At 39.3% G+C, this 27,062-nt stretch overlaps 1 protein-coding gene across 1 annotated transcript in view; it reads left to right on the forward strand.

Moving 5' to 3' along the window:
* LOC126156533 (melatonin receptor type 1A-A) overlaps positions 1-27,062 on the forward strand; it is a 103,622-nt gene that overhangs the window by 10,722 nt on the left and 65,838 nt on the right. The window contains exon 2 of the mRNA XM_049916317.1: positions 19,060-19,214. Coding sequence (XP_049772274.1) covers positions 19,065-19,214 — 150 coding nt within the window. The 5' untranslated portion in view covers positions 19,060-19,064. The remainder of the gene's footprint in view (positions 1-19,059; positions 19,215-27,062) is intronic.

Genomic DNA, 27,062 nt, shown 5'->3' on the forward strand with positions numbered 1-27,062 from the left:
AATCATCTAATTTTTGGGTCTATGGAATGAAAACTGAATCTAATCTACTCTAATCTAGCCATACTTTGGTTCATATCAAATCAACTAACTGTCAACGGTAACTACATTTTGACAGCTGTCAACTCTTCAACACCAAAAAATCACTCTCATATAATCTGGTCACCTGTGGACAGCATGTCTGCAGTGCTGAGAATTTCCTTAACCAGTATGCTCAAGGTCTCACTAAAACTTTTACAAACAGGAACTCTCATCTAAATCTACTCCACAAACAGATTTCCCATGCCATATCCACACAAACTCCTAATCCTCACATCACCCACAAGAACCACCAGCAAAGGAGAAAACTCCTCATCATCCTTTATTATCCCAGACTAGAACAACTTAGCCATATTCTTCACAAGGGCTTCAGCTGTCTACGAGGGTGGTTTGAAAAGTTCTCAGAATCACCACGAGAGGTCAGCACTAGCACAATGAGTTGTTCATGTGATATTCATTGGACTGTTGCCTATAAACATATGCCACATCAGTGCTCTTGGAAGAGAGCTGTGGTGGTGACATGGCTCTGTTGTTGTTCCCACGCAGTGATTTGTGAAGATGGAAAAAATCGAGATTTGAGCAGTGAGTAAGTACTTCATAAAGAAAGGTATGAAAGCAAAGGGCATTCATGCTGATTTCCAGAATACACTGGAGGACTCTGCTCTTTCATATTCAACTGTTGCCAAGTGGACAAATGAATTTAAATCCGGTCAGGAGAGGTTAGATGATGATCTGCACTGTGGTCGGCCAAGATGTGTCACTACTTCAGAAATCATTGCAAAAGTGCATAAAATGTTAAGGATGATCACTGACTGAAAGTACATGAATTTCTCACACTTGCCAGATGTTGTCTGAAAGGGTATATCACATGTTAACTGAAGAATTAGAAACGAAAAAATTATCTGAAAGAAGGGTGCCGTGACTCTTGACGCTGGATCAAAAGCGCATGAGAATGGACATACCGGAACAATGTTTGACCCATTTTAAGAGAAATGATCACCACAGATGAAACTTGGGTACACTACTAGACCCCAGAGACAAAACAACAATCAAAGCAGTGGAAACATGCTGATTCTCCACCACCAAAGAAAGCAAAGATCATGGCATCAGTGTTCTGGGATGCGAAGGGGATTCTGTTTTTAGATTATCTCCCCACTGAGCAAACAATTACTGGAGAATACTGTGCTAACCTCCAGGACAAATTACAACAAAAGATATGTGAAAAAAGTCCAGGTTTTGCATGGAAGGAAGTCATCTTCCATCAAGATAATGTGCGTCTGCACACATGTGCCGTCGCCATGGCGAAATTAAACAAACTAATGTATGAATTGTTGCCGCACCCACTTATTCACCTGATATGACTCTGCCAGACTCCCATCTCTTCCCAGAAATGAAAATTTTTCTTGGCGGTTAAAGATTCACTTCAAACGAAGTATTGATAGCCAAAGTTAACAACACTTTTGCAGCCCTGGAGAAAACTCATTTTCAAGATGGAGTCAATACACTGGAACATCGTTGAACCAAGTGCATTAATCTACAAAGAGACTACATTGAAAAATAAAAAAAAGTTTTTTGTGATGTAAGTACTTTTTTCTACACCATTCCGAGAACTTTTCAAACCCCCCTTGTATTATGGTGCCCGGAAATGAGGAACATCCCTCCCACACTCTTTTCTACCATAACAAAAGTGATGTTCTGCCCCCTCCCCCTCCCCTGCAATCTTGGTCCATCCCTATGCTCTACCCACTGCCAACCCCTTGCCACATTGATCATATCCCCGTGCAAGATCCAGGTGCAAGACCTTTCTCATCCACCCAGCCAGCACAGCCTACTCCAGTTTGTCATAGGCTTATCCTATCTCATTAAAGGCAGGGCCACCTATGAAAGCAGCCATGTCATGTACTGGCTTTGTTGCAATTTCTGTATGTATATCATTACATGTGGGTGTAGCTATGTGCTCAAATGAATGGTCACATTCAAACTGTGGCCTAATAGAGTGTTGACCAACAGTGGTAGAAAATAATACTGAGCATAGCATACTCGATTTCAGTGGCCACTTGATAACCTGTGCCATCAGAATCCTCCAGCCCCCCCCCCCCCCCCTCCCTGTCCTCCATGTAGCTGGTAGTTATCCTGCATCACATCCTTCATTCCTATAATTCTCTTGGCCCTAGTCTCTGTTAACCTCTGGCACCCACACACTCTTCCCCATAGTCTCCTCTTCTCTTCCACTGTTCTGTCACTCCCTTTCGATTCACTCCCCCAAGTCATTATCGTGCATTACACAAACTCACTGGTTCCAGTGACTGAGTGTCGCTTTCCTATCCCATGTACCTGCCATCTCCTCCTATCTCATTCCTATCTCGTACACTGACAGTCTCTCTCCAAACCATCAGTTACCCATCTCTTTCTTCCCCTCATCCATTACACATTACACAACTCCTCACCCCAGTTTACCTGCCAATATGCAGTCCTGGGATTTGTATCCAGCTGGCACGATGTAGCTGCACAAGTGTGTGGGCATGCTTATGTATGTGTATGATAGCTCCATAAAGGATTGATCTGAAAGCTAGTGAAGTTTTCAGCCTTCTTTGTGTGCCAGTCAACAAGTAAGTGCTTCTATTACTTAGTGAGCTGTCACATATACTCCAAAATTATCAACTTCTATGTCTATATCCATACACTACAAACATCTGTGAAATTCGTGGCAGAGGCTACAGAGTGAAATGCTTTATGGAAGTCAAGGAATGCTGAATCTACCTGATTACCTTGATCCATAGCTTTCAGAATGTTATGCAAGTAACGTACCAGTCTTTTAGGAATTAGTGCTGGCTGTCATGGGTAAGATCTTGCTGTTTGAGATACCTCATTATGTTTGAACCCAACATTTTGATACAAGTTTTGGCCACTGATAACCTTTCCATTGAGTGCCTGTATACCCCAACAACAACAACAACAACAACAACAACAACACAAGTTTTGTTGATCAGTTCTGCTGCCCTTCATATAGAGAAGTGTGACCTATGCTTTCTTCCACCTATTGGGTACAGTTTTTTGTTCAAGACATCTGCAGTGTGTTATGGTTAAAAGAGAGTTTAACTCAATCACAAATTTGGTATATAATCTGGTAAGTATTCTTCAAATAAGTAATGGGAACGCAGCCAGGTGACATCATGAACAACCACGAATATTTCATCAGGAGAACACCCTGCCAGTTTTAGGGCATAACCTCAATCAATCACAAATTTTGTATATAATCTGGTAAGTATTCTTCAAATAAGTTATGGGAACGCAGCCAGGTGACATCATGAACAACCACGAATATTTCATCAGGAGCACACCCTGCCAGTTTCAGGGCATAACCTGTAAGTTATTTGAACATTGCACCGCGCTAACTGTGGATGATAACCAGAATACAACAAACACAGTGGCCAAAAGCACAAACCCAGATGGGGACCCTGGTACATAGCATGGCAATGTAGGAGCAAGAGCCGTGAGAGACGTTGGCAGCAGGAGGTGCAACACTGTACATGATTGGCAGCCATAACGTAACTCTGCCAAGCTTTTCTTACCAATAGGGCTGGAACTGTGAGAACTTAGATGTGGTGGATGCCATTGTGCAAACAAAAGTCCTGAAAGATCTGAGGGGTGAACTGCAATCCGCCATCCGACAGCAGGTTGTGAGTAAAGCCTTCAGTGGCGAATATCCAGTTGAGGGCATCCACAGCAGACTGCGCCATTGTAGAGTAGCAAATGACAATGTATGGAAAATGAGAGTATGCATCAATGGCAAGCAGCCAAAAGGTGTCGAGGAAGGGGGCTGCGAAATCCATGTGGATGCACTCCCTTGGCTGTGTGGGTGCCAGCCATGGTGAGTAACATCACTGCAAGCTGGCCTGGTGAGCTACACACTTGGGACACACACCAATCAAGTGTTCAATCTTCTGGCTGACATATGGGCAGTAGACATAGCAGTGAAACAGCATCTTTGTCTGTGATACTCTCCGGTGGCCATGATGTAAGACCATAAGATGTTCTGTTGGAGAGAAGGTGGAATGACCACCTGTAGCACAACATGTTGCTTCATCAACAAGATCACACCATTGACGTGAGTCAGTCTGTGTCCCAGCACAGAATAATTATGGACAGAGTCTGATGCTTGGGCCAGACATTATTCATGCCTTCCCCTCTGGATATTCTGCCACACCTGGGTAGAGAATAGGATCTGTGCTGACAGTCTGAGTGACACAAGAACTTGTAATAGCAAAGTTGTCCACTGCCTCCATCTTAACTTGGGAGAAATTTTTGTGTGCTGTGTCGAATTCCTTTGAGGTGGACACTATCAACTACTCTGAACCACCAGAATTGCAATGAGCCAGCGCTGCCCCCAGCCCAAAGTAGGATGCATCAATAGCCAACACAAGTTGATTATGTGGCTGAATGTAGCGAGGCAAGGGGCTAAACGGAGACTATCCTTCAAAGTCATGTATGCTTTGTCATGTGCTGTCATCCAGATGATCAGCACACCTTTTTGCAGGAGCTGGTGAAAAATACATATAGTAGCCACTTGTGAGTTGAATTTATGATAATAAGCAACTGAAGAGCATTTTTTTCAAAAGTGAATAAATTTTCATTTTTCTGGAACTCAAATTTTTGTGGTTACACATCAAGTTGCAATGCATGGTCTACTGAAAGAGTTTGGTAAAAATTTGATATTTTCTGTTATAGGTGGCTGAAAACTAAAAGTTTCTGAAAAATTTGATATTTGCTCACAGCCAGTTAATCCACAAGTCAATAAATGCAAACTGTAGTTTTCTTCTGAGAGACTTGAAGGGCAAATAGCACTGTAGCATGTCGCTGTCAATGAAATGAAATGATTGTATGGCATTGTTGGCCAGGAGGCCCCATTTGGGGAAGTTCGGCCGCTGTATTGCAAGTCCTTTTTAGGTGACGCCACATCGGCAACTTGCGAGTCAATGATGATGAAAATGATAATGAAGGACACACAACATCCAGTGCCCTGCTGGGAATCGAACCCAGGCCCCCTGTGTGGTAGGCGGTCAATGATAATATGAGAGTGTTTTCTGGAAACAAAGAAAAAAGGAAAAAAAAAACAATTACTATAGGCAACCAATTGCTGCCAGAACCAAAATAGAAATTGGTGATTTATACAATAACATTAATTACTGATTGTCACTCAGTATAAGCCTGCTTTGTGAGGGAGAAGTTTGCAATAAAAGAGTAGGTTGTTAGAGTATAAAATGGAGCTTAATATAAGTGATTCAGAAAATGGTGTGCATATAACTGTCTTCAAATGGTAGGAAGTCCAGGTCAGAAGTGAAGCAACCAAGAAGTCCAAGATGACTGAGAAAATGCAAGGTATTACCTGTTCACATGGACTACCAGACATACCAGTGAACTCAGAAGCCTTACGAAGAAAATAATGCAAAGCAGCTGATCACAGATGTGATGATACCTACTTTTCATCATCATGTAAATAGTTTAAACAAAATTGACCAGGGTAAATTATTACCAAAATACATGGTAATCACATCATCAAAATGCAGTAACATCAAGAAGGAAGGAAAAAGGAATAATACTTTTACAATAAAGTACAACATGCGCACAACATTTCAACCAACATCTGGGGTGTCCAAACACAGACTGTGAAATTTGGCCATTAAATGTCATGTAACAGAGAAGTTATCAGCTGAAAACAACGGGGGGAGACTGCAGCTTTACTAAAGATAAGGAAGTTACACTAGCTGTGGAAACATATTAAAAGTTATAAGTGTAGAGAGAGCCACTGCGAGGAAAAAGTCCAAAAGAGGATATTTTCCATCTGAGCTGAAGACAATCAAAATGGAAAAAGACTACTGAAAAATGAAACATATTCTTTCACCAACTGAACACTATGATACGCTGGAACAAAATTGCATCATCAAGATAATAAAGATCGAGTAGTAAAGGATCTCAAATCCACTACTCTGAAAGCCCAATGATCTAAGATTTTTTCACTGCTCAGTGAGATATGGCTTATGAAAAGTCTAAAAAGAAGGCACTGTTGTCAGTATTGGACACTTATAATGGAAGTTCTGTAGAGGTAGAGGTGCAGAAAGCCAGAACTGATGATATGTCATAACTTATGAGGCATTTTAACATACCAGAAAGAGCAGAAGAGTTTTCGAAAGATATTGTTGATAGTGATCAATAGATTTCCAGTTTAGTATTGTTGTATCCACTATTTTGTATTATATTTCAATAACATTTGTTGCTATTTTGCACTTTTTCTTATCAAATACTTATGGAAGAGTACGATACTATAGTGTTATTTTATAGTAGATTGTCGTATTTCTATGAAAAATGAACAAAAAAGTAGCTTTCTTTGTAATTAATATTAAGGATAAAAAAGAAACAGAAGAAACACTTTTAAAGTGTATATAAAGGAAAGTTTTAACTTCCATCTTTGCATTTATTGATCTTTGAAAAACTTGGAAACTTTGTCCCTCTCCTCTGATATAAAAAATGAAAATTTTCGAAAACTCTAACACACATGCCTACAAAATCAATGTAAATGTCAAATTATTCTCTTTTGTAATTAATATTTTGGTATAATATTTCAAATATGTATTTCCTCAGAAATTTCCTCTTTTGCATTTATCAGCTTCTGAAAAAAACTCTCATCATCTTTGCCCAGGAAAACCTGAAGCTCCTTCAATTTAGTAAATTGAGGAAGAGTATCAGTGGCAGTGACATCTGTATCACTATTGGTAAATATGTGCCTGAGGTATTCAATAGAAGTTTGAAAGAAGTGAGATTTATCCAGATTAGACTTGAGACCTATGTCCTGCGGAGTTTGGAACAGAAGCCAAAGGGTGCCGCAGATGCTCTGTGACCATGATTTTGTCCAAATAGTTCATACAGCAGGGGACATGTTATGTGAGTTGCTCCAAGAAACACTGATAAAGAGCTGAAGCACCTGCCATCTCAAAAACCAAATGTTTATACTCGTAGAGACCGTAAGGGGCTTTCACGGTAAGCAGCTGCTGATATTCATCATTAAGTGGGAGCTGCTTATATTTCTCTGATAAATCCAACCTGGAAAAGTACTGTTCTTCTGCCAGTTTTGTCATCAATTCATCCAGATGCTGGATGGGGTACATGCTGTTCACAGCCTGTGCACTAATCGTCAACTTAAAATTATCAAAAAACTGGAGCTGTCCAGATAGTTTCTTGATGATTACATGTGGTGTAGTTCATTTGCTGGATGAAATACAGTCAATCACAGCCAAAGCCATCAACCAGTTGAGTTCCTTCTTAACTTGATAACGAAGTGACATTGGCACTAGCCTATCCCTAACAAAACAAGGCTGCGCCTTTGGTTTAATGGTAATAAGGGCAGCAAAATGCTTAGCCCAGCCAATCTCAGGTGAAAAGATGTCCAAAAAACTCTTGCAAAGTTCACCAAGTTCCTTGCAAGGTATTTGGTCAGAACTGGTTAACCGATTCAGCAACTGTGACTCTAAATGCTGTGAAAGCATCCAAGCCAAACAAGTTATCCATGAAAGCAGTATCCATCACAAGAAAAGTTAACAGGTGGACTATCACCTTGTATGTAAATTGTCTGAGATTAGTGATTTGTTGTTTGCTGTAATTTACAGCATGATGCGAAGCTGGAGACAATGACGGTGCACTACAGAGAAGATATACATGATAAGTAATTAGAGACATTGTGGCATCTGTATGTACTTGCAACTGAAGTGGCTTCCCAGTGAGACATAAATTGATGATCAATTTGTTATAAGCTGTCGCAGGGTTGTCACATGTAGAGTTGAAGGGCCAAGTATGGGATGCAAGTGGACATGCTTGACATGCGACCACAATGTATGCTTTCTTCCAATGGTGGTGGTAGGAGGACCAATGCTTGGGACAGTTGGGCTTCTCATGTTCAACAAAACAAATGGGGAATGATTGAAGTGGTTTGCGGGCAACAGCCCACCATAGATGTGTTCATGTGGTAGGTGGTTTACACACAAGCTGTACCATTGCAATTTCTGCCTCTAAGGATATGCCTGAACCCAAATTCCTGCCATTTTCCAAGTTGACAGTGGCCACGTCTGCTCAGGAATCCAACTGGTGGCTTGCCGTAGAAGAAACTTTGAATGATTGAGCAATAGAAAGCACCTCTTCCAAGGAAGGATCTTCAAACTGTAGCACCTGCTGGTGGACTTCTTTGTCAGGGCCAGCATAACGATAGCATCCTGTACCACAGTATCAGTGTAAGATTCCCTATGCTGACAGGAAACAAAGTAGCACTTCTGATTGAGACCCTGTAATTCTGCAGCCCAAGCATGACATGGCTGATGAGATTGTTTCCTGCACTGATGAAACTCTGCCATCAAGGAAGTAGCATGAGTAAGGTGGTGATAATAAGATGAAACAGGTGACACATTTTGTCAAATGAGAGGAAAGAGGGTTCCTGAAGTGGGGTCAACTTTCTTAACAACTGATACAAAAACGGGAAGGGGGGAGTGAAATCCATGAGAGAAAAAGAACCTTAATGTTCTAAGCATCTGTTGCCTTGAAAACATTTAAGTGGTGCTGTAAACACACCTTGTATGCCTCCCAGTGCTCTGCACACTCATCATAGGTGTGGAAGGGAGGTTGATGGGCTGGCAATTGTTGAGGCTGTGCCAGTAGTCTGGTCAACACCCTGTGCAACATGACACTGTATTCCTGCTGTTTATTTCCAAATGACACTGGCTTTCCAGTTGCTGCTGCAGCAAACTTTGAAGAACTGTCTCCAAAGACAAACTGCCAAGAAATACACTTGAAAAGTCCATTCACACTCATCACCATTCACATTGTAATTCCACTCACAAATAAGAACATGCACAAAGTTCTAAATTTTTTAATGTGAACACAAGTACAGAGTAGAAGTCAGGCCAAATTTATGATACAAACCACATTTTATCCTGAGAGGGGAGTCAAGTTACTACCGGCAAATACAGTAGCAAATGAAGAGAGTCTGCTCTGCTCTGGGAATATATGATGTTAGTCTGTTGCAAGCCATCAGTGGCACCTACAGGCCATGGGACAATGCAGTCTTCTGATGTGTGATTGGGCTGCTGCCTGATGGTTGGCCCTGTGCCACCTGCTGCTGGTGCAGGCAGGCAAACTGAATCACGATGGATTATGACTGCAGCTGGCAAAATGTTGTAGTAGCCACAGCACTGGTGTCAGTATAAGACAAGTGTTAACACATTGATTACCATAGCTACATCATCCAATCATGGGTTACCAAGACACATACTAGCAATCTTCAGTTATATCTGGTGTAGGGTGAAGAAAAGCATAATTGCTCCTGTTCTGAAACCAGGTAAAATCCACATAAACTAGACTGCCATAGACCTATCAGTCTCACAAACAGTGTGTGTATGTTACATATATGAATGTTGGATTGGTGGCCATGTTGGATCCTTGAGATAAAGGGCGTTTTGTCCAACAGCCAGTATAGATTTTTGGAGGGCCGATCCACAGCTGACCACTTTATTTGGCTGGAGTCTATTACAAGGACAGCTTATGCCCACTGCCAGTACCTCAGTGATGTCTTCTTTGACTTGAGGAAGGCTTATGATACCTCACTCCATTACAACACCCATAGAGGCCCCCTCCCAGTTTTTATCTGGAATTTTTTGTCCCTCCTGTTGTTTTGTATCCAAGTTTGGACATCCCATAGTATGCTCCATATACAGACGAATGCTGTCCCAGAGGGGTGTGTGCTAGGTGTGACTTTTTTTTCTGATAGCGATTCATGGAACTGCAGAGGCTGTGGAGCTATGATCTCATCATCACTATAGGTAGACAACTTTTATATTTACTACAGTTCTTCAATGATGAAGGCTGCTGAATGCCAGCTGCAAGATGCCACAACAAAAGCACAATACTGAGCTCTCACCCATGGCTTCCAGTTTCTTTTGTTAATAAGTGTTGGTGTGGTACGTCATTTCCTTGATCCATGGCTTTCAAAATATCACGTGAGAAAAGTATGAATTAGATTTCTCATGATTTTTGTTTTCAGAATCCATGCTGGTTATTGTGGATGAGCTAAGTCTGTTTGAGATACCTCATTATGGTTGAGCTAGCAGTTTATTGTGAGATTCGGCAACAAATGGATGTCAGTGATACAGGATGGTAGTTTTGTGAGATTTGGCAACAAATAGATGTCAGTGATACGGGATGTATCATGACCCTCATGAATCGAAACATGACTGCGTCGTTTCATGATTCGAGGGTCAGCAACTGATAAAAGAATGGGGCCCCCGGGATCCCAAGGTCGCGATGGCGGCGTCACTGTCCCGCCGAGATAATTTGTCCTTTTAGGACAATTATCTGAGCAAGCACCCTTGCCAGAAAAAGGTTGGCACGTGTAAAAGTTGTCGTTTTGGAGTGACAGACATGTGAGTATTGATAACTGAAGTTGCTTAGCAACCAGTCCAGTATATAAGTGGCATGGAATTGTTGTCTGCACATTATGTCCTCTGAATCGACTCCGAGAACTTCTATTGTCGCTAACAAGCTGCCAGAAATACTAAGTACACTTCTATTACAATGTAAACTTTGTACAAACTTGCACGAATTGCTGTTTGTGGAAGACTCCAAAATGCCTTGGATGTTTATCAATTGGAGTTACCGCAAACTATACGGGAAGATATTTTATTAGAATTTCGTTTTTCAAAATTTAATTTCATGTTAAATTCGTATAGGTTGCCAGAATGTTATATATTTAATAAAAGTGAAAATGTTCCCATGATTTGTGAAATCGTAAATGATGCAGTAGAAGCTTGTGCAAAAATAAGAGCAGGAATTCCAGTTCCATGGGAAACACTTGGTTTGATTACAATGTCTTCTTTTGACATTAGTACATTCTGGCAAAGTAGATTCAAAATTAAAGTATTTTTTTTACAAAGTTACTTACAAGCATTTCATATATACTATTTGTGAGAACTGTTTTGTTGATCACTTATGCTACCATTGTTGGAGATGGTTATGACTTTTGCTTTCTTCCAACCATTAGGTAAAGTCTTTTGTTTTTGGAATGTGTATTATATTATAGTTAAAAGAGGGAATAACTCAGCCAGAAATTCTGTATAGAATGTGAGAGGAAATCTAGCAGTTCTTAGAACCTTGTTAAGCTCCAGCAATTTCAGTTATATGCCCCTGCAACTGACATAATACGTTACATTCATCTTTGAAGTGGTGCAAGAATTACACTCTACAGCCACAAATGACTTCAAAATAAACAAGTAAATATAGAATCATTAAATTATATGATGTTCCTTGAACTGCCTTTGTAATCAATCAATCATGCAATGAAATAGCCCGGGGCAATATGTGCAGGTTGTCGGAGGCAGCTGTAGACTCCAGACAATACACAGGGGCATCCAACAACTGACTCATGGCCCAACAACTGTCACAGACAGTTGCCAAGTGGTCTAACTGATGACATACCCCACACATGGCATCCACGAGCAGACAATCTAGTTAAAAATGCAACAAATGACTATTGGGGAAGGGCCACTGGGGCTCACCTTATGAGTGGAAGGATGATGACTCCAAGGATACAAAAACCACTGCAGGTGGGAGTTACAATCCATTATGACCCTATGACTGGCATGAACCTTCTGGGAAAACGAGGCAGCACTGCAACACCACTGCACCAGAATTATCAACAGCGTCAACGCACAGCAACTCAGTGGGAGGCGAGGCTGCCTGGGGTACCCTGCAGAGCATAGAGGACTGTTTACCCTGCATACCTAATTGAGCCATTTGCCAATTACCATAGAGGATGTTACTTGCAGCCACTGTCAGCTATGTGATTCTGCAGTTTAGACAATTTCTGCTAAGGAAGGGTCGGATGATGTCAATACCTGAGTATGAACCTCAGGATCAGGCACTAACTGTGTCCAGTCAGCGAGTCTTCATAATAGGTAGCACATGTGGGGCACACAAAATAACACTTGTATGAGAGGCCCTGCAAATCCAGGTCACATACGACTGCCCAAGGCACTTGCGTTGTTGGCTAAATGCCAACTGTGCCACTACTACCTGAGTTTAGTGTCTGAAATACTGTGTCAACAACTGACAAAGCTCATCAAAGGGGTGTTTCTTGGGCTCAAAGAAGGTATTCCAATTTTGGACAACTTTGCACAAACCCATGCTGCTGAACAACAGCAAGCTGTCCTAACCAACAGGATCGATGATACACCTTACCTGGCAGGGCACCAAGAAGCAGTGCAGGTAATTCTCCCATGTTTTCACAGACTCAATGAAACCAGCTAATGGTGGTGGAGAAGAAAACTGCAAAAAAGGTACATAGACCATTGCCAGCAGCGCAAGGCCATGACGCAAATCTGTATTCTGCTGCTGCTGGTGTTCCTTCTGTAGGTGCAACCATTCCTGCCAGCACTGCAGAAATGCCTGGTTCGTGGTGGCCCAAAATTAACACTAGGTAAGGGAAACAAAAGCAGGGGTATCACATGCATAAGAAAGTTCTTCATCATTACTTTAGTATCTGGACAGGCATGACAATGCCATTGCACTACATCATCAGCATGGGCACTTCATGTGCCAATGATGATTCAAAAATAACTTGGGAACAGAACCTCATGAGAGGAAATGAACCTAGCCATTGGAGTCAATCTATGGGAAGCAGAGTCCAAAACCTTGTAGAGACATGCACATGAATAATCAGCATGCCATGGTTGGGGTGGCTAATGATGAGCACTTAGCAACAACACTTGGCATGAAGTAGAAGGTGAGGTCTGCAGAGGTTGAACTCAGCATGAGCACCTGCCTCATTGGTTTACTGCCACCCACAGTAAATACGTCTGTCAGTTGGTCTGTCTGACTTACAAGTAGCATGTGCCCTCCATGGCAGGTTTCCACACTATTCCACTGTGCAACCCCCACCAGGTATACTAAAACATTAATATAAAAGAAGGGTTGGTAAGTTATACTTATTCATTACCATATTATAATCTAAAACAAAATAAAAATTCACTTTTCTTATATTCTTGTTTGTCCTTCTGCTATGAATGTGTCATGGTGCTTCCCTTTAATTTTTTTAAGAAACCAAGGCAGGTTTTTGTTCTATTGGACCATGATTCTAATCCTTACAGTATGTAGGAGATTGTTATTATCATAAGGTTATTAATAGCATTTTTCAAGCCTTTAATATTTTGGTGCATGATATTAGATTTACTCTCCAATTTATTTATTTTTGAAATTTTAGTCTCTTTCTGTGCTGCCTGTCCAGACAAAGATGTTAAGAAAAATAAAGGAACCCCTTAGACCGAGTAGTCAAAGGAATTTTATTATGCAAGATCATGCACCCTCCCCCCCCCCCCCCCCCCTCACCCTCCCTCCACCTCTGGTGTATGGTCACCCCTCCCCACTGTCCCACCACCACCATCCTTATTCTCTTAGCTGAAAAGGTTTGCTAACCTCTCTTTCCCCTTTCTATTAAAATCTACTAATATTATCAACTGCAACAGATCTAGTGCGAGCTTTCTAGGAAGCTTGCAGTAGCCCTCACAGTTTCCAGTTATCTTGTTTTGCAGCTTTGTGAAGTCCAAGTTGATTCACTGTAGTACAGTTCTGGCTACATAGACAGTTACACTGCTGAAAGAGGACATCACCATCAGGGAAGACATCAACATGAAAGGATGGAAGTGGTTTGCAGCTGTCAGCATTTCTTCGATTACTACCACAGGTCCCATGCAATCACAGCAGAATGTCTCCCATATCATAATAATGTTCCCACAAGCCTACATCCATGGGGCGCTGCACGTATCGAGCCACCATTCACCTTGATGACAGTGTTAATGGAGATGACCAGCGATGTACTGTAGAAAAAATGTGACTCACCTGAAGAGCTAACACATTTCCATTGATTGACAGTTAAATCCCAATGGTCCCATGACCACTGCAGTTTTAATTGATGATGTCGTTGGATCAACATGTGAACACATTGGGGTAGTCTGCTGTGGAGCTCCATGTTCACCAACATATAATGAATGATGTACTTTGAAAACACTTGGGCTTTTACCAACATTGTGCTCTTTTGGCAGAGATGCCCACAGATCACTGTCTATCCCACTTTACAAAGCAGACAAGCCTCTGAACACAACATTATGTGGAGAGTCGTGGATGTCCAACCACTTAGCACCTAGTGGTGGTTTCACTGTCCTTCTACCTCTTTCTGTAGATGCTCAACAGTAGCAAATGAACATTCAACCACCTTTGCCACTTTTGAGATACTCATTCACAGGCTCTGCATAATAATAATATACCCTTTGTCAAAGTCACTTACCTTAATGGATTTTGTCCAGATCAGAAATTATAAAACAGAAATGAATGGCAAATGATAAATATATTCAGTAATCACAAAACAAACACAAGGCTGCTTGGAGAGTTATAAAAGCAGAACTAGGTACTACTAACAGAACCACTTGTGATACTACCAGTATCAGACCCAATGAAGTGAATAATTTCTTTATTAATTCTAGTAATGAAGGACACCCAACTCAACAAAATGCCTACTATAATGAGGCACTGATAAACATTTAGAAAAAAACAAAGTTATTCATATTGCACAACAAACCTGCAACATCCTTATTCAAGTGCAGACAAACTGCTGTCTCTGATGTTGCAGCAGCAATAGCAAAACTCAGCAACTCAAAATGAGAATACTTGTATGGTCTGTCAGATTTCGTTAAAAAGATAGCAGACATTATACTACAAACACTCTGTTTACTAATAAGCTGAATTTTTATGAGTTTGTTCTTTTCCATCCTGCTTGAAGATAACAGTAGTTATCCCTCTACAAAAAAGGAGACAAGTCACATGTTGATAACTACTGTTCTATTTCTCTTATACCAACATTTTTGAGCAAATTTACAAACATTTCACCTGCAATGTAACACTGACAAACTATCAGTATGACTTCAGGAAAAATTCAGCTACACTGAAAACTGTTGAATATGTTGTTTTGACAGTATTCAGTGCCTCTGAAGCAAAATATTCTTTTTGTGCCCTACTGATTGACCTCAGCAAGACATTTGACTCTGTGAGTCATCAGATTCTAACAGATGGACTGAGGTGCTGTCTCATTTGAGATTCAGAACTAACCCTTATAGAATTGTATCTTGACAACAGGAAGCAAAACATACACTTCAATGGTATGAGATCTGGAATCCTAGATGTTTCAAGAGGCATTTCTCAAGGTTCTGTACTGTGACTCTTATTGTTTATAATCCATATTAATGACCTACCTAGTATTATGCCATGTAAATCTGTTCTGTATGCTGATGACACCATTTTAATTGAAACTGGAAATGACATAGAGGATCTAAAGGAACAAAGCAAAGCCAACCTAAGAATTTCTAGTAACTAGTTTAAAGGCATTTAATTCACTGAACTCTAAACCAAAATAAAACATAAAATATAATATTTTGTTTATGCAATACTAACAATGACTTTATGTTGGTTAAACTTCTTGGTGTGCACTCGGATTCCAAATTAACTTGAAATTTCCACACAGATTCTGTGTGCACTAAATTATCAAGAGTCATACACCTTTAACATAAACTTAGAGCATTTGTGAGTGCAAACATGATCCTCAGCTCCTATAATGCATTTTTCGTAGACACATAACACACTGCATACCGCTTTCGGGCAGCTCCACTGGGGTAAAAAGAGTTTTTAATCTGGCAGAAAAAGGTTATCAGATGTGTAGGAGGTACTTTCAAAAACAATATATCTTGTAGGCTGATTTTCAAGAAACTGAGTGTCATAACAGTCCCATTATTATTTATTACTCAGTTGCTTAGTCTGCAGAAAAGAAAATCAAGAGAGCTACACATTAAGGTAATTATTTCATTGTCATAATGCACATCACAAAGAAAAGACTGACCAACCCTTTATGAGGCTAAGCAAGACTCACAATAGCTATACATACCTTGGAGTAAAACTGTTCAATGCACTGCCACACTATCTCATTACAAACATTTAGAAACGTTCTACAAAACTCGCTTAAGAAGAAAGCTTTCTATGCTACAGAGGAGTTTTCTGATAGTGCGAAAGAGGATGCAAAATTTTAACTTATACTCATTGTATGTGTGCAAATTTATATGATTTCATTATTTTATTTATTATTATATGTACCATTATGTGTTATTCAGTTTGTACAAACTATTAACATCAATAGCGTGCAAAATGATCAAAGATGAAATAAATAAATGTAGAGACATTAGCAGCAATTAACTGCAAAACAAAGAATGTTGTTTGGACAGAACATAGTGTAAACTTTTCCATTCAAACATATGATGCTTGTTAAATAAGAGAGGTGAAGTTCTCATCTCACTACAGGAAATTTTAAGATCTAAATGTTTTTCTACAAATGTGTTAAGCATCATAGAATGTCATCAGGAAGTCACAGAAATTCAGCACATTTATCAACATGGATCTTACTATAGGCTTAATATAAGAAGAAGGGGCATGTGTATATACACTAAAACTGGAATAAGCTGTGAGGTTGGAAAGTAAATGAGTAATGCTTTGAACAGTTCTCTGAGTTTGGTAATAGACTTAGAAATTTACAAGATACTGATTTTGTCTGTGTACTGGCTTCAACAGGAAAATTTTAAACATTGTTTAGCACATAACAAGGATTTGTATGAGAGTTATCTGAAATAACTGGGAGGCTATAGAAAGTCAAGATTTCAATACTGATTTTGTGTCAAACAAAACTGATTGATGGCATTGTATGTAACTGATGTATAGCTTCAGTTTGTTTCCCACAGTAACATTACCAACAAGAATGGAAAGACATAACACAATAGAGGTTGATAATTTATTGCTGAATCCAACTGTCTTCATGAAATGTGTGTGAGAGCCATGATAATTGGTTCATATGACCATGTTTATTAAATGGCAGCAATGAAACAGCACTGTTTTTCTTGTTAGGCTAAGAAGAGAAAGATACAGTTTCACACAATGATAACTGCTGATTCACTCATGGAATACAGAGAGAATTTACTGGAAGAACAGTGGGAATCTGAAGGGATAATGAACATGAGACACAATTTCTTACAAATTAAAACTCAAAATTTTTGAAACACTATGTTTATCAGTAATAAAATATACTAATGTTACAGTTTAATGAAATGTATTGGCTATCTATAATGTCCTTAACTGAGAGAGTATGATTTATATAAGATTTGCACATATTATTTTGCTGTCAGGCAGGTAAAATGCAGACATGTGACAATAGTTTGTACACTCATATTTTTAGCAGTTTTCGATGCTGGCTGTTAACATGAGGAACAGCATTGTGGATCAAAGGTAGAATAGCTGACAACTTTTAAAATCTAGAGACATCTTGTATTTTAAGTTGTATGGAGAATAGTGGCAAATGGCAAAGCAGGTTTGAGATTTGATGACAAATGGCTCAGGGTACATTTGATACTAATCAATATCCATTACATATTATGACTCTGCTCCAAATTCATATTGAATCAATACATTTGTCTGTGTGCTGTAGTGGGGCAGGGCAGGATGCAAGTTCAATTTGCAAAAATTAAAAGATTGTAACTTTTTCTGGTGGCACTGGTGGCGCAGAGGGTGGGTGGGGGGTGGGGGGGGGTAAACCTGCCCTCTACTGGCTATTTGCACATAGACCCATGACTTTGCCAGTATATGAACCACTGGGTGTGCTCTGTACAAAGGTACAGAAATGCTGTATGAAGTTGCATAAATTCTTTGTCTAAAGTAGTGAGATAATAACTAGAGCTGACAGTGAGCACTGGCTTGCTTTTCATATCTGCTATTGTCCTAACATATATGTACACATGTAAACAATCCTAGAAATAATTTCCATAGTTATATGTGGTAATAGATTAGTAATAATCATAATTATTGGCTAGTATACTTTATAGATTTCACCTCTGCAGCTGCGTGGCCAGCTAGGCTGACTGTCAAGCAGAGGAGCAGGTTCAATTCCCCATACTGCCAGGGGTTTTTCCTTGGTGTGAGGACTTGTAGGAGGTGCACTAACACCTGTGAGGTCAAATGAGGAGCTGCTTGACTGATTACTAGCTGTTGCAATATCAAGAAACCTGACAACGACCAGGAGAAAACATATTCTTATTGACAAACTACCCTACAGGAGTAAAACTAAACCCATTATTGGCAAGAAAGTATATTGACTCCTGCAACATAACGAGCTAATTCCACATCTGTTAACCTACTACATGTTACTTTCCAAAGGCTTTAAAGATCAGCTCAAAAGTAATAATGTTTGTTGATTACTTGAACATACTGAAGAAGGGTCAAAAGTAGACTAAGCCAGATACAACCTAGGCAACAGATGAAGAGATGTACATATGCTGGAAAGCATATAGTTTAAGTCTTAATTTTATGAAAACTCTTATTATACAGTTATAGGTAAATAAAAATGATTTGTATTGCCCAGAGATTGACATTCTGGTCAGGTACTTGATAAAACAATGGATTTCCTGTTTTGTAGTTCCCAACTGGATGAACAAACTGAGACATGGTCAGCACATTTATGAAATGAAGACAGGAAAATTGGTATTTTTTTGCGATATTTTGCCCCTTGCCATCCCACTGAAATATTTTCTGGCATACAACAATCAAAAGTTGATACATTATTTTCTTCAGTAAAAGCAAGCAATAAAATATTTTTCTGACATTGATTTAAAAAATCTTACAGTTCTTATACTTGCTTACCAGCAAATAACAAACGTTTATATGAATTGTGACTTATTCAATAACAATGCAGGAGACAGAAACAATTGCCATAGATACTTTGTGATTTGTCAGTGGCTCTGATTTTGAAGTTGATGTTGATTTCTAAACATATTGTGTAACTCTTATGCAAGTGTGTGGTGTAGTGTATTGTATATTGTTTTGTATATTTTACAACTTCTTATTTTCCAGAAGAAATGTGTCTACCTGTTATTGATCATCGACCTTCTGATCAATGTGATAACTACAGCAGTACTCACAAAGGGATTACAAATATCTCAGGATGTACTACAAATATATCATGGGAACACTGGGAGAATGGACATGCGGGTGTGGATAAAGGAGAAGTAAGTTTTCATTAGTTACATATTCAGATTTTTCAGATTGATTCAAAAATTTCTCAATCATGCAATACTGTTATTTGGGTGGTTATTTTTTTTTTTACAGATAATTTGCATGATTTCAATGGAATGGGTCAATTCATAGGCTGCATATATATGTCTCTCTCCCTCTCTCTCTCTCTCTCTCTCTCTCTCTCTCTCTCTCTCTCTCTCTCTCTGTGTGTGTGTGTGTGTGTGTGTGCGTGTGTGTATTGCAGGTCACCAAAATACTAAAATAGCTTATATTTAATAAAGGTGGTAAAACTGAACATTTTTATGAGTCACTGAAAACTAAAGTAACAAGTGTGCTGGACTGGCGAATTTAGTGTTCTACAATATAAGGACGTAGACAATGTGACATACAGAAGTTTGGATGGGTCCAGGGTACATGCATGAATAGCCAAAGTGGTTAAGGAAGTCACTCACAATAAGTGGGAAATCCTTGTTTTCATATGCTGCTATTGTGTAGTAAAGCTATACCTAACATAGCTAATGTCAGGGAATTTGTAGTCAGTTAATTAATTTAAAAAAGTGTAATGTTGTAAAGCACTATATCTATCTCTGGTGTTTAAAAATCTTTGGTGCCATAGATATAAAGGAAATGCCACTATACATACACCCATTAAACTCCATTTGTTCAGTGAAAGAAAATTTGTTATAATAATATTTTTTACGTATTGCATTATATATTTATCATCTCATCACTGCTTCATAATGATATGGTACAAGCCAATACATAAATAAACAAACTGTGCCAATTTTAAATTATTATGTAGATAATTACTGAAGTAATAAATTTTATCCTTCTTCTCAGCTTCCTTTGTGAACCTTGAACTGTTCATTATAATTCATCTTTGAAGGAAAAGGCACCAATTTTTATATAATACTTTGTTTGCAGTTAGGTAATATCATTTGTTACCTGTGATATTCCCTGGATGAACATCATTTCTATCTCCATGTGAGTGTTGAACAGCTCCAGATAGGCTTTTTAATGTAATTTTATCTAGCCTCTCACCACATTGATGGTTATGTGCTGATACAGTCGTGCTCTCATGTAACATGCACCATCCATATTCAATTGTAGGCCTGTGTCATTGTACTTACATTCTGCTCCATACGATACTTCAATGGCCCAAGCTTAGTGTCCCACACCTTAAAGATCCAAAAATGACCTTTCATGAGATCATTGGAGAGATGGTTCTAGATTACTTGTGATGTAATACAGTCTCAGAAGGAGGAAGAGCAGATTTATTATTTCTGCCATCTCATACTCAATGTTGTATTGTTTCTACAAGCAGTACTTGTCCTCTGTCTACTGGCATTTGTTGTATCACCATCAAATTTATGACATGTTATAAATCCTTGAGTATCTCTTCACTGCACATCAATTGATCTAATCTAAACATGGAGAATTGTACAGTAGGAAGGCTGTATGCATAATTGAATGACATTGGCATGCAAAAAGAAAATAATTTTTGACCTCATTATATCATACTTGATATTTAAATAAAAAGCTAGTCAGGAGTTTGTGACAGATACCAGTCAGTACTACACAATGGCCTCATGCACTAACTGCTCACATCATCTAGGTAGCATATCATTTTATATCATAACTGATGTTGTTTTTATGTTAGGTTTCTAAAGTGGCTTGGTGTATGGTATACATGATCCATTATAAATATTATGTATCTTAGAGCCTTAGCCTGAGAATGGTCCTGTAAACCACATTTGGTAACCAGAATTAAAAATAAAAAAATATTGCAATCTGGACTGCTTTTTATTAAAATGGAAATAGATATCCTATAGAAGCTCACAGTCTCATATCTTACTAATTCTGTTGTAATCTTGTGCTGACTTGGTTGTGGGTATTGTCCCCTTTGAGTTGATCTCATTTTCCCTTATGTAAAGGCTTTTTTAGTGGTAAGACCACATGTAATCTTGTAAACAAAGCCCTAGCAGAGCCATGCAAGAAAAACTATCCTGCTGGTAATGCTGTACTGTTGCTAAGGCCTTTGGTTGTGTACATAATATCATTCTACTGGGGCAGCTGAACTTTTATGGTGTTACAATAGAATGGACGCAGTATTGACCCTTAAGTGGGTGTGCCTATGTATAATGTGTTTCAACCACAAATAACATTGTCTTGTAGGGTTCCATTGTTGTTTCCCAACTGCAAGCCCATACCTGTTCCTCCACCAATGCTTCAGCTAACACAGTGATTAGTTGTGTTATCATATGTCCAAGTGAGCAGCAGTAATATAAAATTGCAATCCGTGCAAGAAAATGACCCAGATTCTAAGATAGCAGCACAATCCCACAATGAGGCAGTTGTCTATGAGATAATTAGTAATTGAATAAACATTTGTCAGGGCTGTGATGCAACTATGCCATCTACTGCTTTGAGGGAGTCATTACTGTAGTGTAATGCTTGTACATGGCAACAGAGTGACATAATGAATGTTTATTTCATTATTGTTTAATTGCACAGTAATTTAGCTCATGTAATATAAGTTTACTTTATCATTGTTTAATTAAACTAAGATTAAACTGTGATTCTGCTCATATGGTGGCATTTCCCCACCATGTTATAGTTCTGGGTGGAGATTTTAATTTGCCGGATATAGACTGGGAGACTCAAACGTTCATAAAAGGTGGCAGGGACAAAGAATCTAGTGAAAGTTTTTTAAGTGCTTTATCTGAAAACTACCTTGAGCAGTTAAACAGAGAACCGACTCGTGGCGATAACATATTAGACCTTCTGGTGACAAACAGACCCGAACTATTTGAAACAGTTAACACAGAACAGGGAATCAGCGATCATAAAGCGGTTACTGCATTGATGATTTCAGCCATAAATAGAAATATTAAAAAAGGCATGAAGATTTTTCTGTTTAGCAAAAGTGACAAAAAGCAGATTACAGAGTACCTGACAGCTCAACACAAAAGTTTTGTCTCAAGTACAGATAGTGTTGAGGATCATCGTACAATATGCGTTAGATGAGTATGTGCCAAGCAAGATTGTAAGAGATGGAAAAGAGCCACCGTGGTACAACAACTGAGTTAGAAAACTGCTGCAGAAGCAAAGGGAACTTCACAGCAAACATAAACATAGCCAAAGCCTTGCAGACAAACAAAAATTACGCGAAGCGAAATGTAGTGTGAGGAGGGCTATGCAAGAGGCGTTCAATGAATTCGAAAGTAAAGTTCTATGTATTGACTTGGCAGAAAATCCTAAGAAATTTTGGTCTTATGTCAAAGTGGTAGGTGGATCAAAACAAAATGTCCAGACACTCTGTGACCAAAATGGTACTGAAACAGAGGATGACAGACTAAAGGCCGAAATACTAAATGTCTTTTTCCAAAGCTGTTTCACAGAGGAAGACTGCACTGTAGTTCCTTCTCTAGATTGTCACACAGATAACAAAATGGTAGATATCAAAATAGATGACAGAGGGATAGAGAAACAATTAAAATCGCTCAAAAGAGAAAAGGCCGCTGGACCTGATGGGATACCAGTTCGATTTTACACAGAGTATGAGAAGGAACTTGCACCCCTTCTTGCAGCAGTGTACAGTAGGTCTCTAGAAGAGTGTAGCATTCCAAAGGATTGGAAAAGGGCACAGGTCATCCCTGTTTTCAAGAAGGGACGTTGAACACATGTGGAGAACTATAGACCTATATGTCTAACGTCGATCAGTTGTAGAATTTTGTAACACATATTATGTTCGAGTATAATGACTTTTCTGGGAACTAGAAATCTACTCTGTAGGAATCAGCATGGGTTTCGAAAAAGACGATCATGTGAAACCCAGCTCGTGCTATTCGTCCTTGAGGCTCAGAGGGCCATAGACATGGGTTCACAGGCAGATGCCGTGTTTCTTGACTTTCGCAAGGCTTTTGATACAGTTCCCCACAGTCATTTAATGAACAAAGTAAGAGCATATGGACTATCAGACCAATTGTGTGATTGGATTGAAGAGTTCCTAGATAACAGAATGCAGCATGTCTTTCTCAATGGAGAGAAGTCTTCCGAAGTAAGAGTGATTTCAGGTGTGCCGCAGGGGAGTGTCATAGGACCGTTGTTATTCACAATATACATAAATGACCTTTTGGATGACATCAGAAGTTCACTGAGGCTTTTTGCAGATGATGCTGTGGTGTATTGAGAGGTTGTAACAATGGAAAATTGTACTGAAATGCAGGAGGAGCTGCAGCGAATTGATGCATGGTGCAGGGAATGGCAATTGAATCTCAATGTAGACAAGTGTAATGTGCTGCGAATACATAGAAAGATAGATCCCTTATCATTTACCTACAAAATAGCAGGTCAGCAACTGGAAGCAGTTAATTCCATAAATTATCTGGGAGTACGCATTAAGAGTGATTTAAAGTGGAATGATCATATAAAGTTGATCGTCGGTAAAGCAGATGCCAGACTGAGATTCATTGGAAGAATCCTAAGGAAATGCAATCCAAAAACAAAGGAAGTATGTTACAGTACGCTTGTTCGCCCACTGCTTGAATACTGCTCAGCAGTGTGGGATCCATACCAGATAAGGTTGATAGAATAGATAGAGAACATCCAACGGAGAGCAGCGCTCTTCGTTACAGGATCATTTAGTAATCACGAAAGTGTTATGGAGATGATAGATAAACTCCAGTGGAAGACTCTGCAGGAGAGATGCTCAGTAGCTCGGTATGGGCTTTTGTTAAAGTTTCGAGAACATACCTTCACCGAAGAGTCAAGCAGTATATTGCTCCCTCCTACGTATATCTCGCGAAGAGACCATGAGGATAAAATCAGAGAGATTAGAGCCCAAACAGAAGCATACCGACAATCCTTCTTTCCATGAACAATATGAGACTGGAATAGAAGGGAGAACCGATAGAGGTACTCAAGGTACCCTCCACTACACACCGTCAGGTGGCTTGTGGAGTATGGATGTAGATGTAGATGGTGTGTACCTTGGTAACATAAAATTACCTACTCCTCACATATGTACAAAGTGTGCTGTGCGCCCACTCATGTTACAGAAATCATAATACCAACTCAAGAGTTAATTTGATTCTTCTTTGACTCATATGATTGCATGATGTATAACAAGCATACTTCTGAAATAGGAATTTTAAAAACATAAAAACTTTGGTATTACATATTTCTTAAACAGTTACCATTTTAATTAGTCTTTGCTCTTAAACACTAATGATTACATGGAACAAATTTTCAGAATTAATCTATTTGGTGATCTTTAATCCTTTAATATTTATTTTCCACTAGAGAGTCTGCAAGCTACTGTAGAAAGGCACCACTGTGTACATCATCCTGCTAGTTTTTAGCCAGGTTTGCTATTAACTTGATACCTGAGTACCAAGGTTCTTTTTCAAGGATTACCAATTTGTGGTCCTTCTTCTGTGTAATGGAAATGATCATATGACATTAGTGGCTGGGAGAAACCAAGTGCAGTTGTTTGGCACCTGATGGAAATCTTTCTATTTGATGCTACTTCAGTGATGTGTCCATCTTTGTGATGAAGATGAGGTGAAATGATTACGATAACACAAACACCCAGTCACTGAGAGAAGAAACTCTCTGACCCAAACAGGAATTCAACCTGGGACCCCAGGATCCAGAGGCATTGATGCAAACACTAGAGACCATGATCTGTGGATTTTCGTTGTGTCATATGCTTGTACATTTGCGTTTATTACCCACTCTGACCATCTAGGTTTTTGAAGTAGTTTCTACAAATGACCTCTTTTTTGCCTCCCTGTTTCTTTTTGAATAATGATTATTTGAGTTTCCCCACACAGTTACTCCAGACTGCAGGTACAGTTTGAAGAGTCCATGGCAAACTTTGCATGGAAGGTATTTGTTCACATATTGTGACAGCTGCTTCATAATGACAGAGCCGAGATTTTTAGACAGACAAGGTTAACATACTGTTTCCATTTCAGTTTACTGTCCATAGTAATACCTAAGAATTTAATGGATTCTACTTCCTCCAGCTTTGTTCCAAACACCTTTGTATCCAAATGCTTGACTTTTCTCTGTCTTTTAACACTGCATATATGGTCTATTTCAGTTTTACAACCAGTTCATTTTCCATGAGTCATTGTGCTGTGATGTTTGCAGAAATATATGTTTCTCCTGCAAGCCGTTTTTGTCTTCATTCAGTACTGGCATGACATGGCATACAACATTTTATTCTCTTTCTCTTCTGTGCCCTTATTGTTTACAAAAGGATCAACCAACGATAGTCTCATTACTGATGCTGTGACATTCTGTATCTGTTTTATTTCTGAGTAATGCATGCTGCTGATGAGTAGGGCAGTTTTCCAGGTTTTTTAATACATGCACTGCCTGACAAAAAATGTAAAGAATCTAAAAGACATGGTCAAATGTCAATGTAACTTCATAAATGTGCACAACATCAGCAGGTAAGTAAACAATTAGACTTGCATTTCTCTGTGACAGCTAGAATGGCCACTACTATGCATTAGTGTTGTTTGTGTTTAGTGTTGTTACTAGCCCTGGTAGGGTGTGTGAGGGACATGAATAGAAGTAGACGTTGAGTGATCACTGTGAAGGACATGGGGATGCAGTGTACTCATGTTAGACAGTGTTATCAGAACGTGACAAAGTTTGAAAGGAGTCTCATTATGAGCCTCCATTTGGCTGGCTGCTCATAACGTGAATATCCAGATTTGTGGGGCATTTGGACAGTGGCCTGAAGTTGGACTGTGTGGGTAGATGAGGGCAAGGACATTTATCAGCAACATTCTAGTTGACCATGTCTGACCACCACAAGGGATGATTGTCATATTGTGCACCAAGTGCATTGCAACCACTTCACATCTGTGCCTTGTCACCTGAGAACATGGTCTCCCTGTAACATTCTGTGTCATCCTGTATCATTGGTCAGAGACCAGCTCAGCCAGACAAGGGAATTACTACCCCATGCATTGGCTGCCATTGATGCCATAACACAAAAACTGTGCTTGGAGTGTTGCCATGACCAGGTAGCATGGACTGGTGATGAGTGGCATCGCATAGTGTTCATTGATGAATTACTGTTTTGCAGTGCTGCAGATAACCATCCTCAGCATAAATGGTAGTGAGTTGGGTAGAAGTCCCATTCTTCCAATGTTTTGGAGAGGCACATTGGTGTTATTCCAGGCATCATAGTGTCAGAAGCCAGTTTGCCTTAAGAAAGGATACACAGGCCTGAATCAGTGCGTGCATCCAGGACAGAGGGAGGCATATTGATTCCTGGGCTCATACTGCCAAATTTGACGCTATATTGTAATAACTGAAACAACAAGACATATCTTCTCAATCCATGAAGTTTCCTTTTGTTGCTTTCTCCCCTTCTGTGTGTTTTACTCTTTTTGCCAAGCATTGTATTTTATAGCACAGTGCTGAGTGACTTGGAAAACTCTAGAAACATTAAAAATACAACTATTTTTTGTCTACATTCTGTGTAATACGTTCTGCAAGACTGGGGACTGATATACATACTCATCTAATATCTTATGCACAACAGCTTTTGTAGACTAGATGACCAATAAAAATCTAAACCAGTCCAATCACAGCATTGTTTCAGAAAGGATAAATCTATAATATCAGCTGTTTATATTGTCTTTCTCTGAAATAACTTAGATTCAATCACTAACAATTCAGTCAGAGCACAATTACAGAACATATGTACAGTCCCACAATCAAATCACAGTTAAACCTTTCACTTTATAAAATTACTCAGTTAAAAGATAAATGTCTCAGGTAATTATACTATTAAACAATAGAAGTTCATAGCT

This window comes from Schistocerca cancellata, chromosome 2 (genome assembly GCF_023864275.1).
Source record: "Schistocerca cancellata isolate TAMUIC-IGC-003103 chromosome 2, iqSchCanc2.1, whole genome shotgun sequence".
Lineage (NCBI taxonomy): Eukaryota > Metazoa > Arthropoda > Insecta > Orthoptera > Acrididae > Schistocerca > Schistocerca cancellata.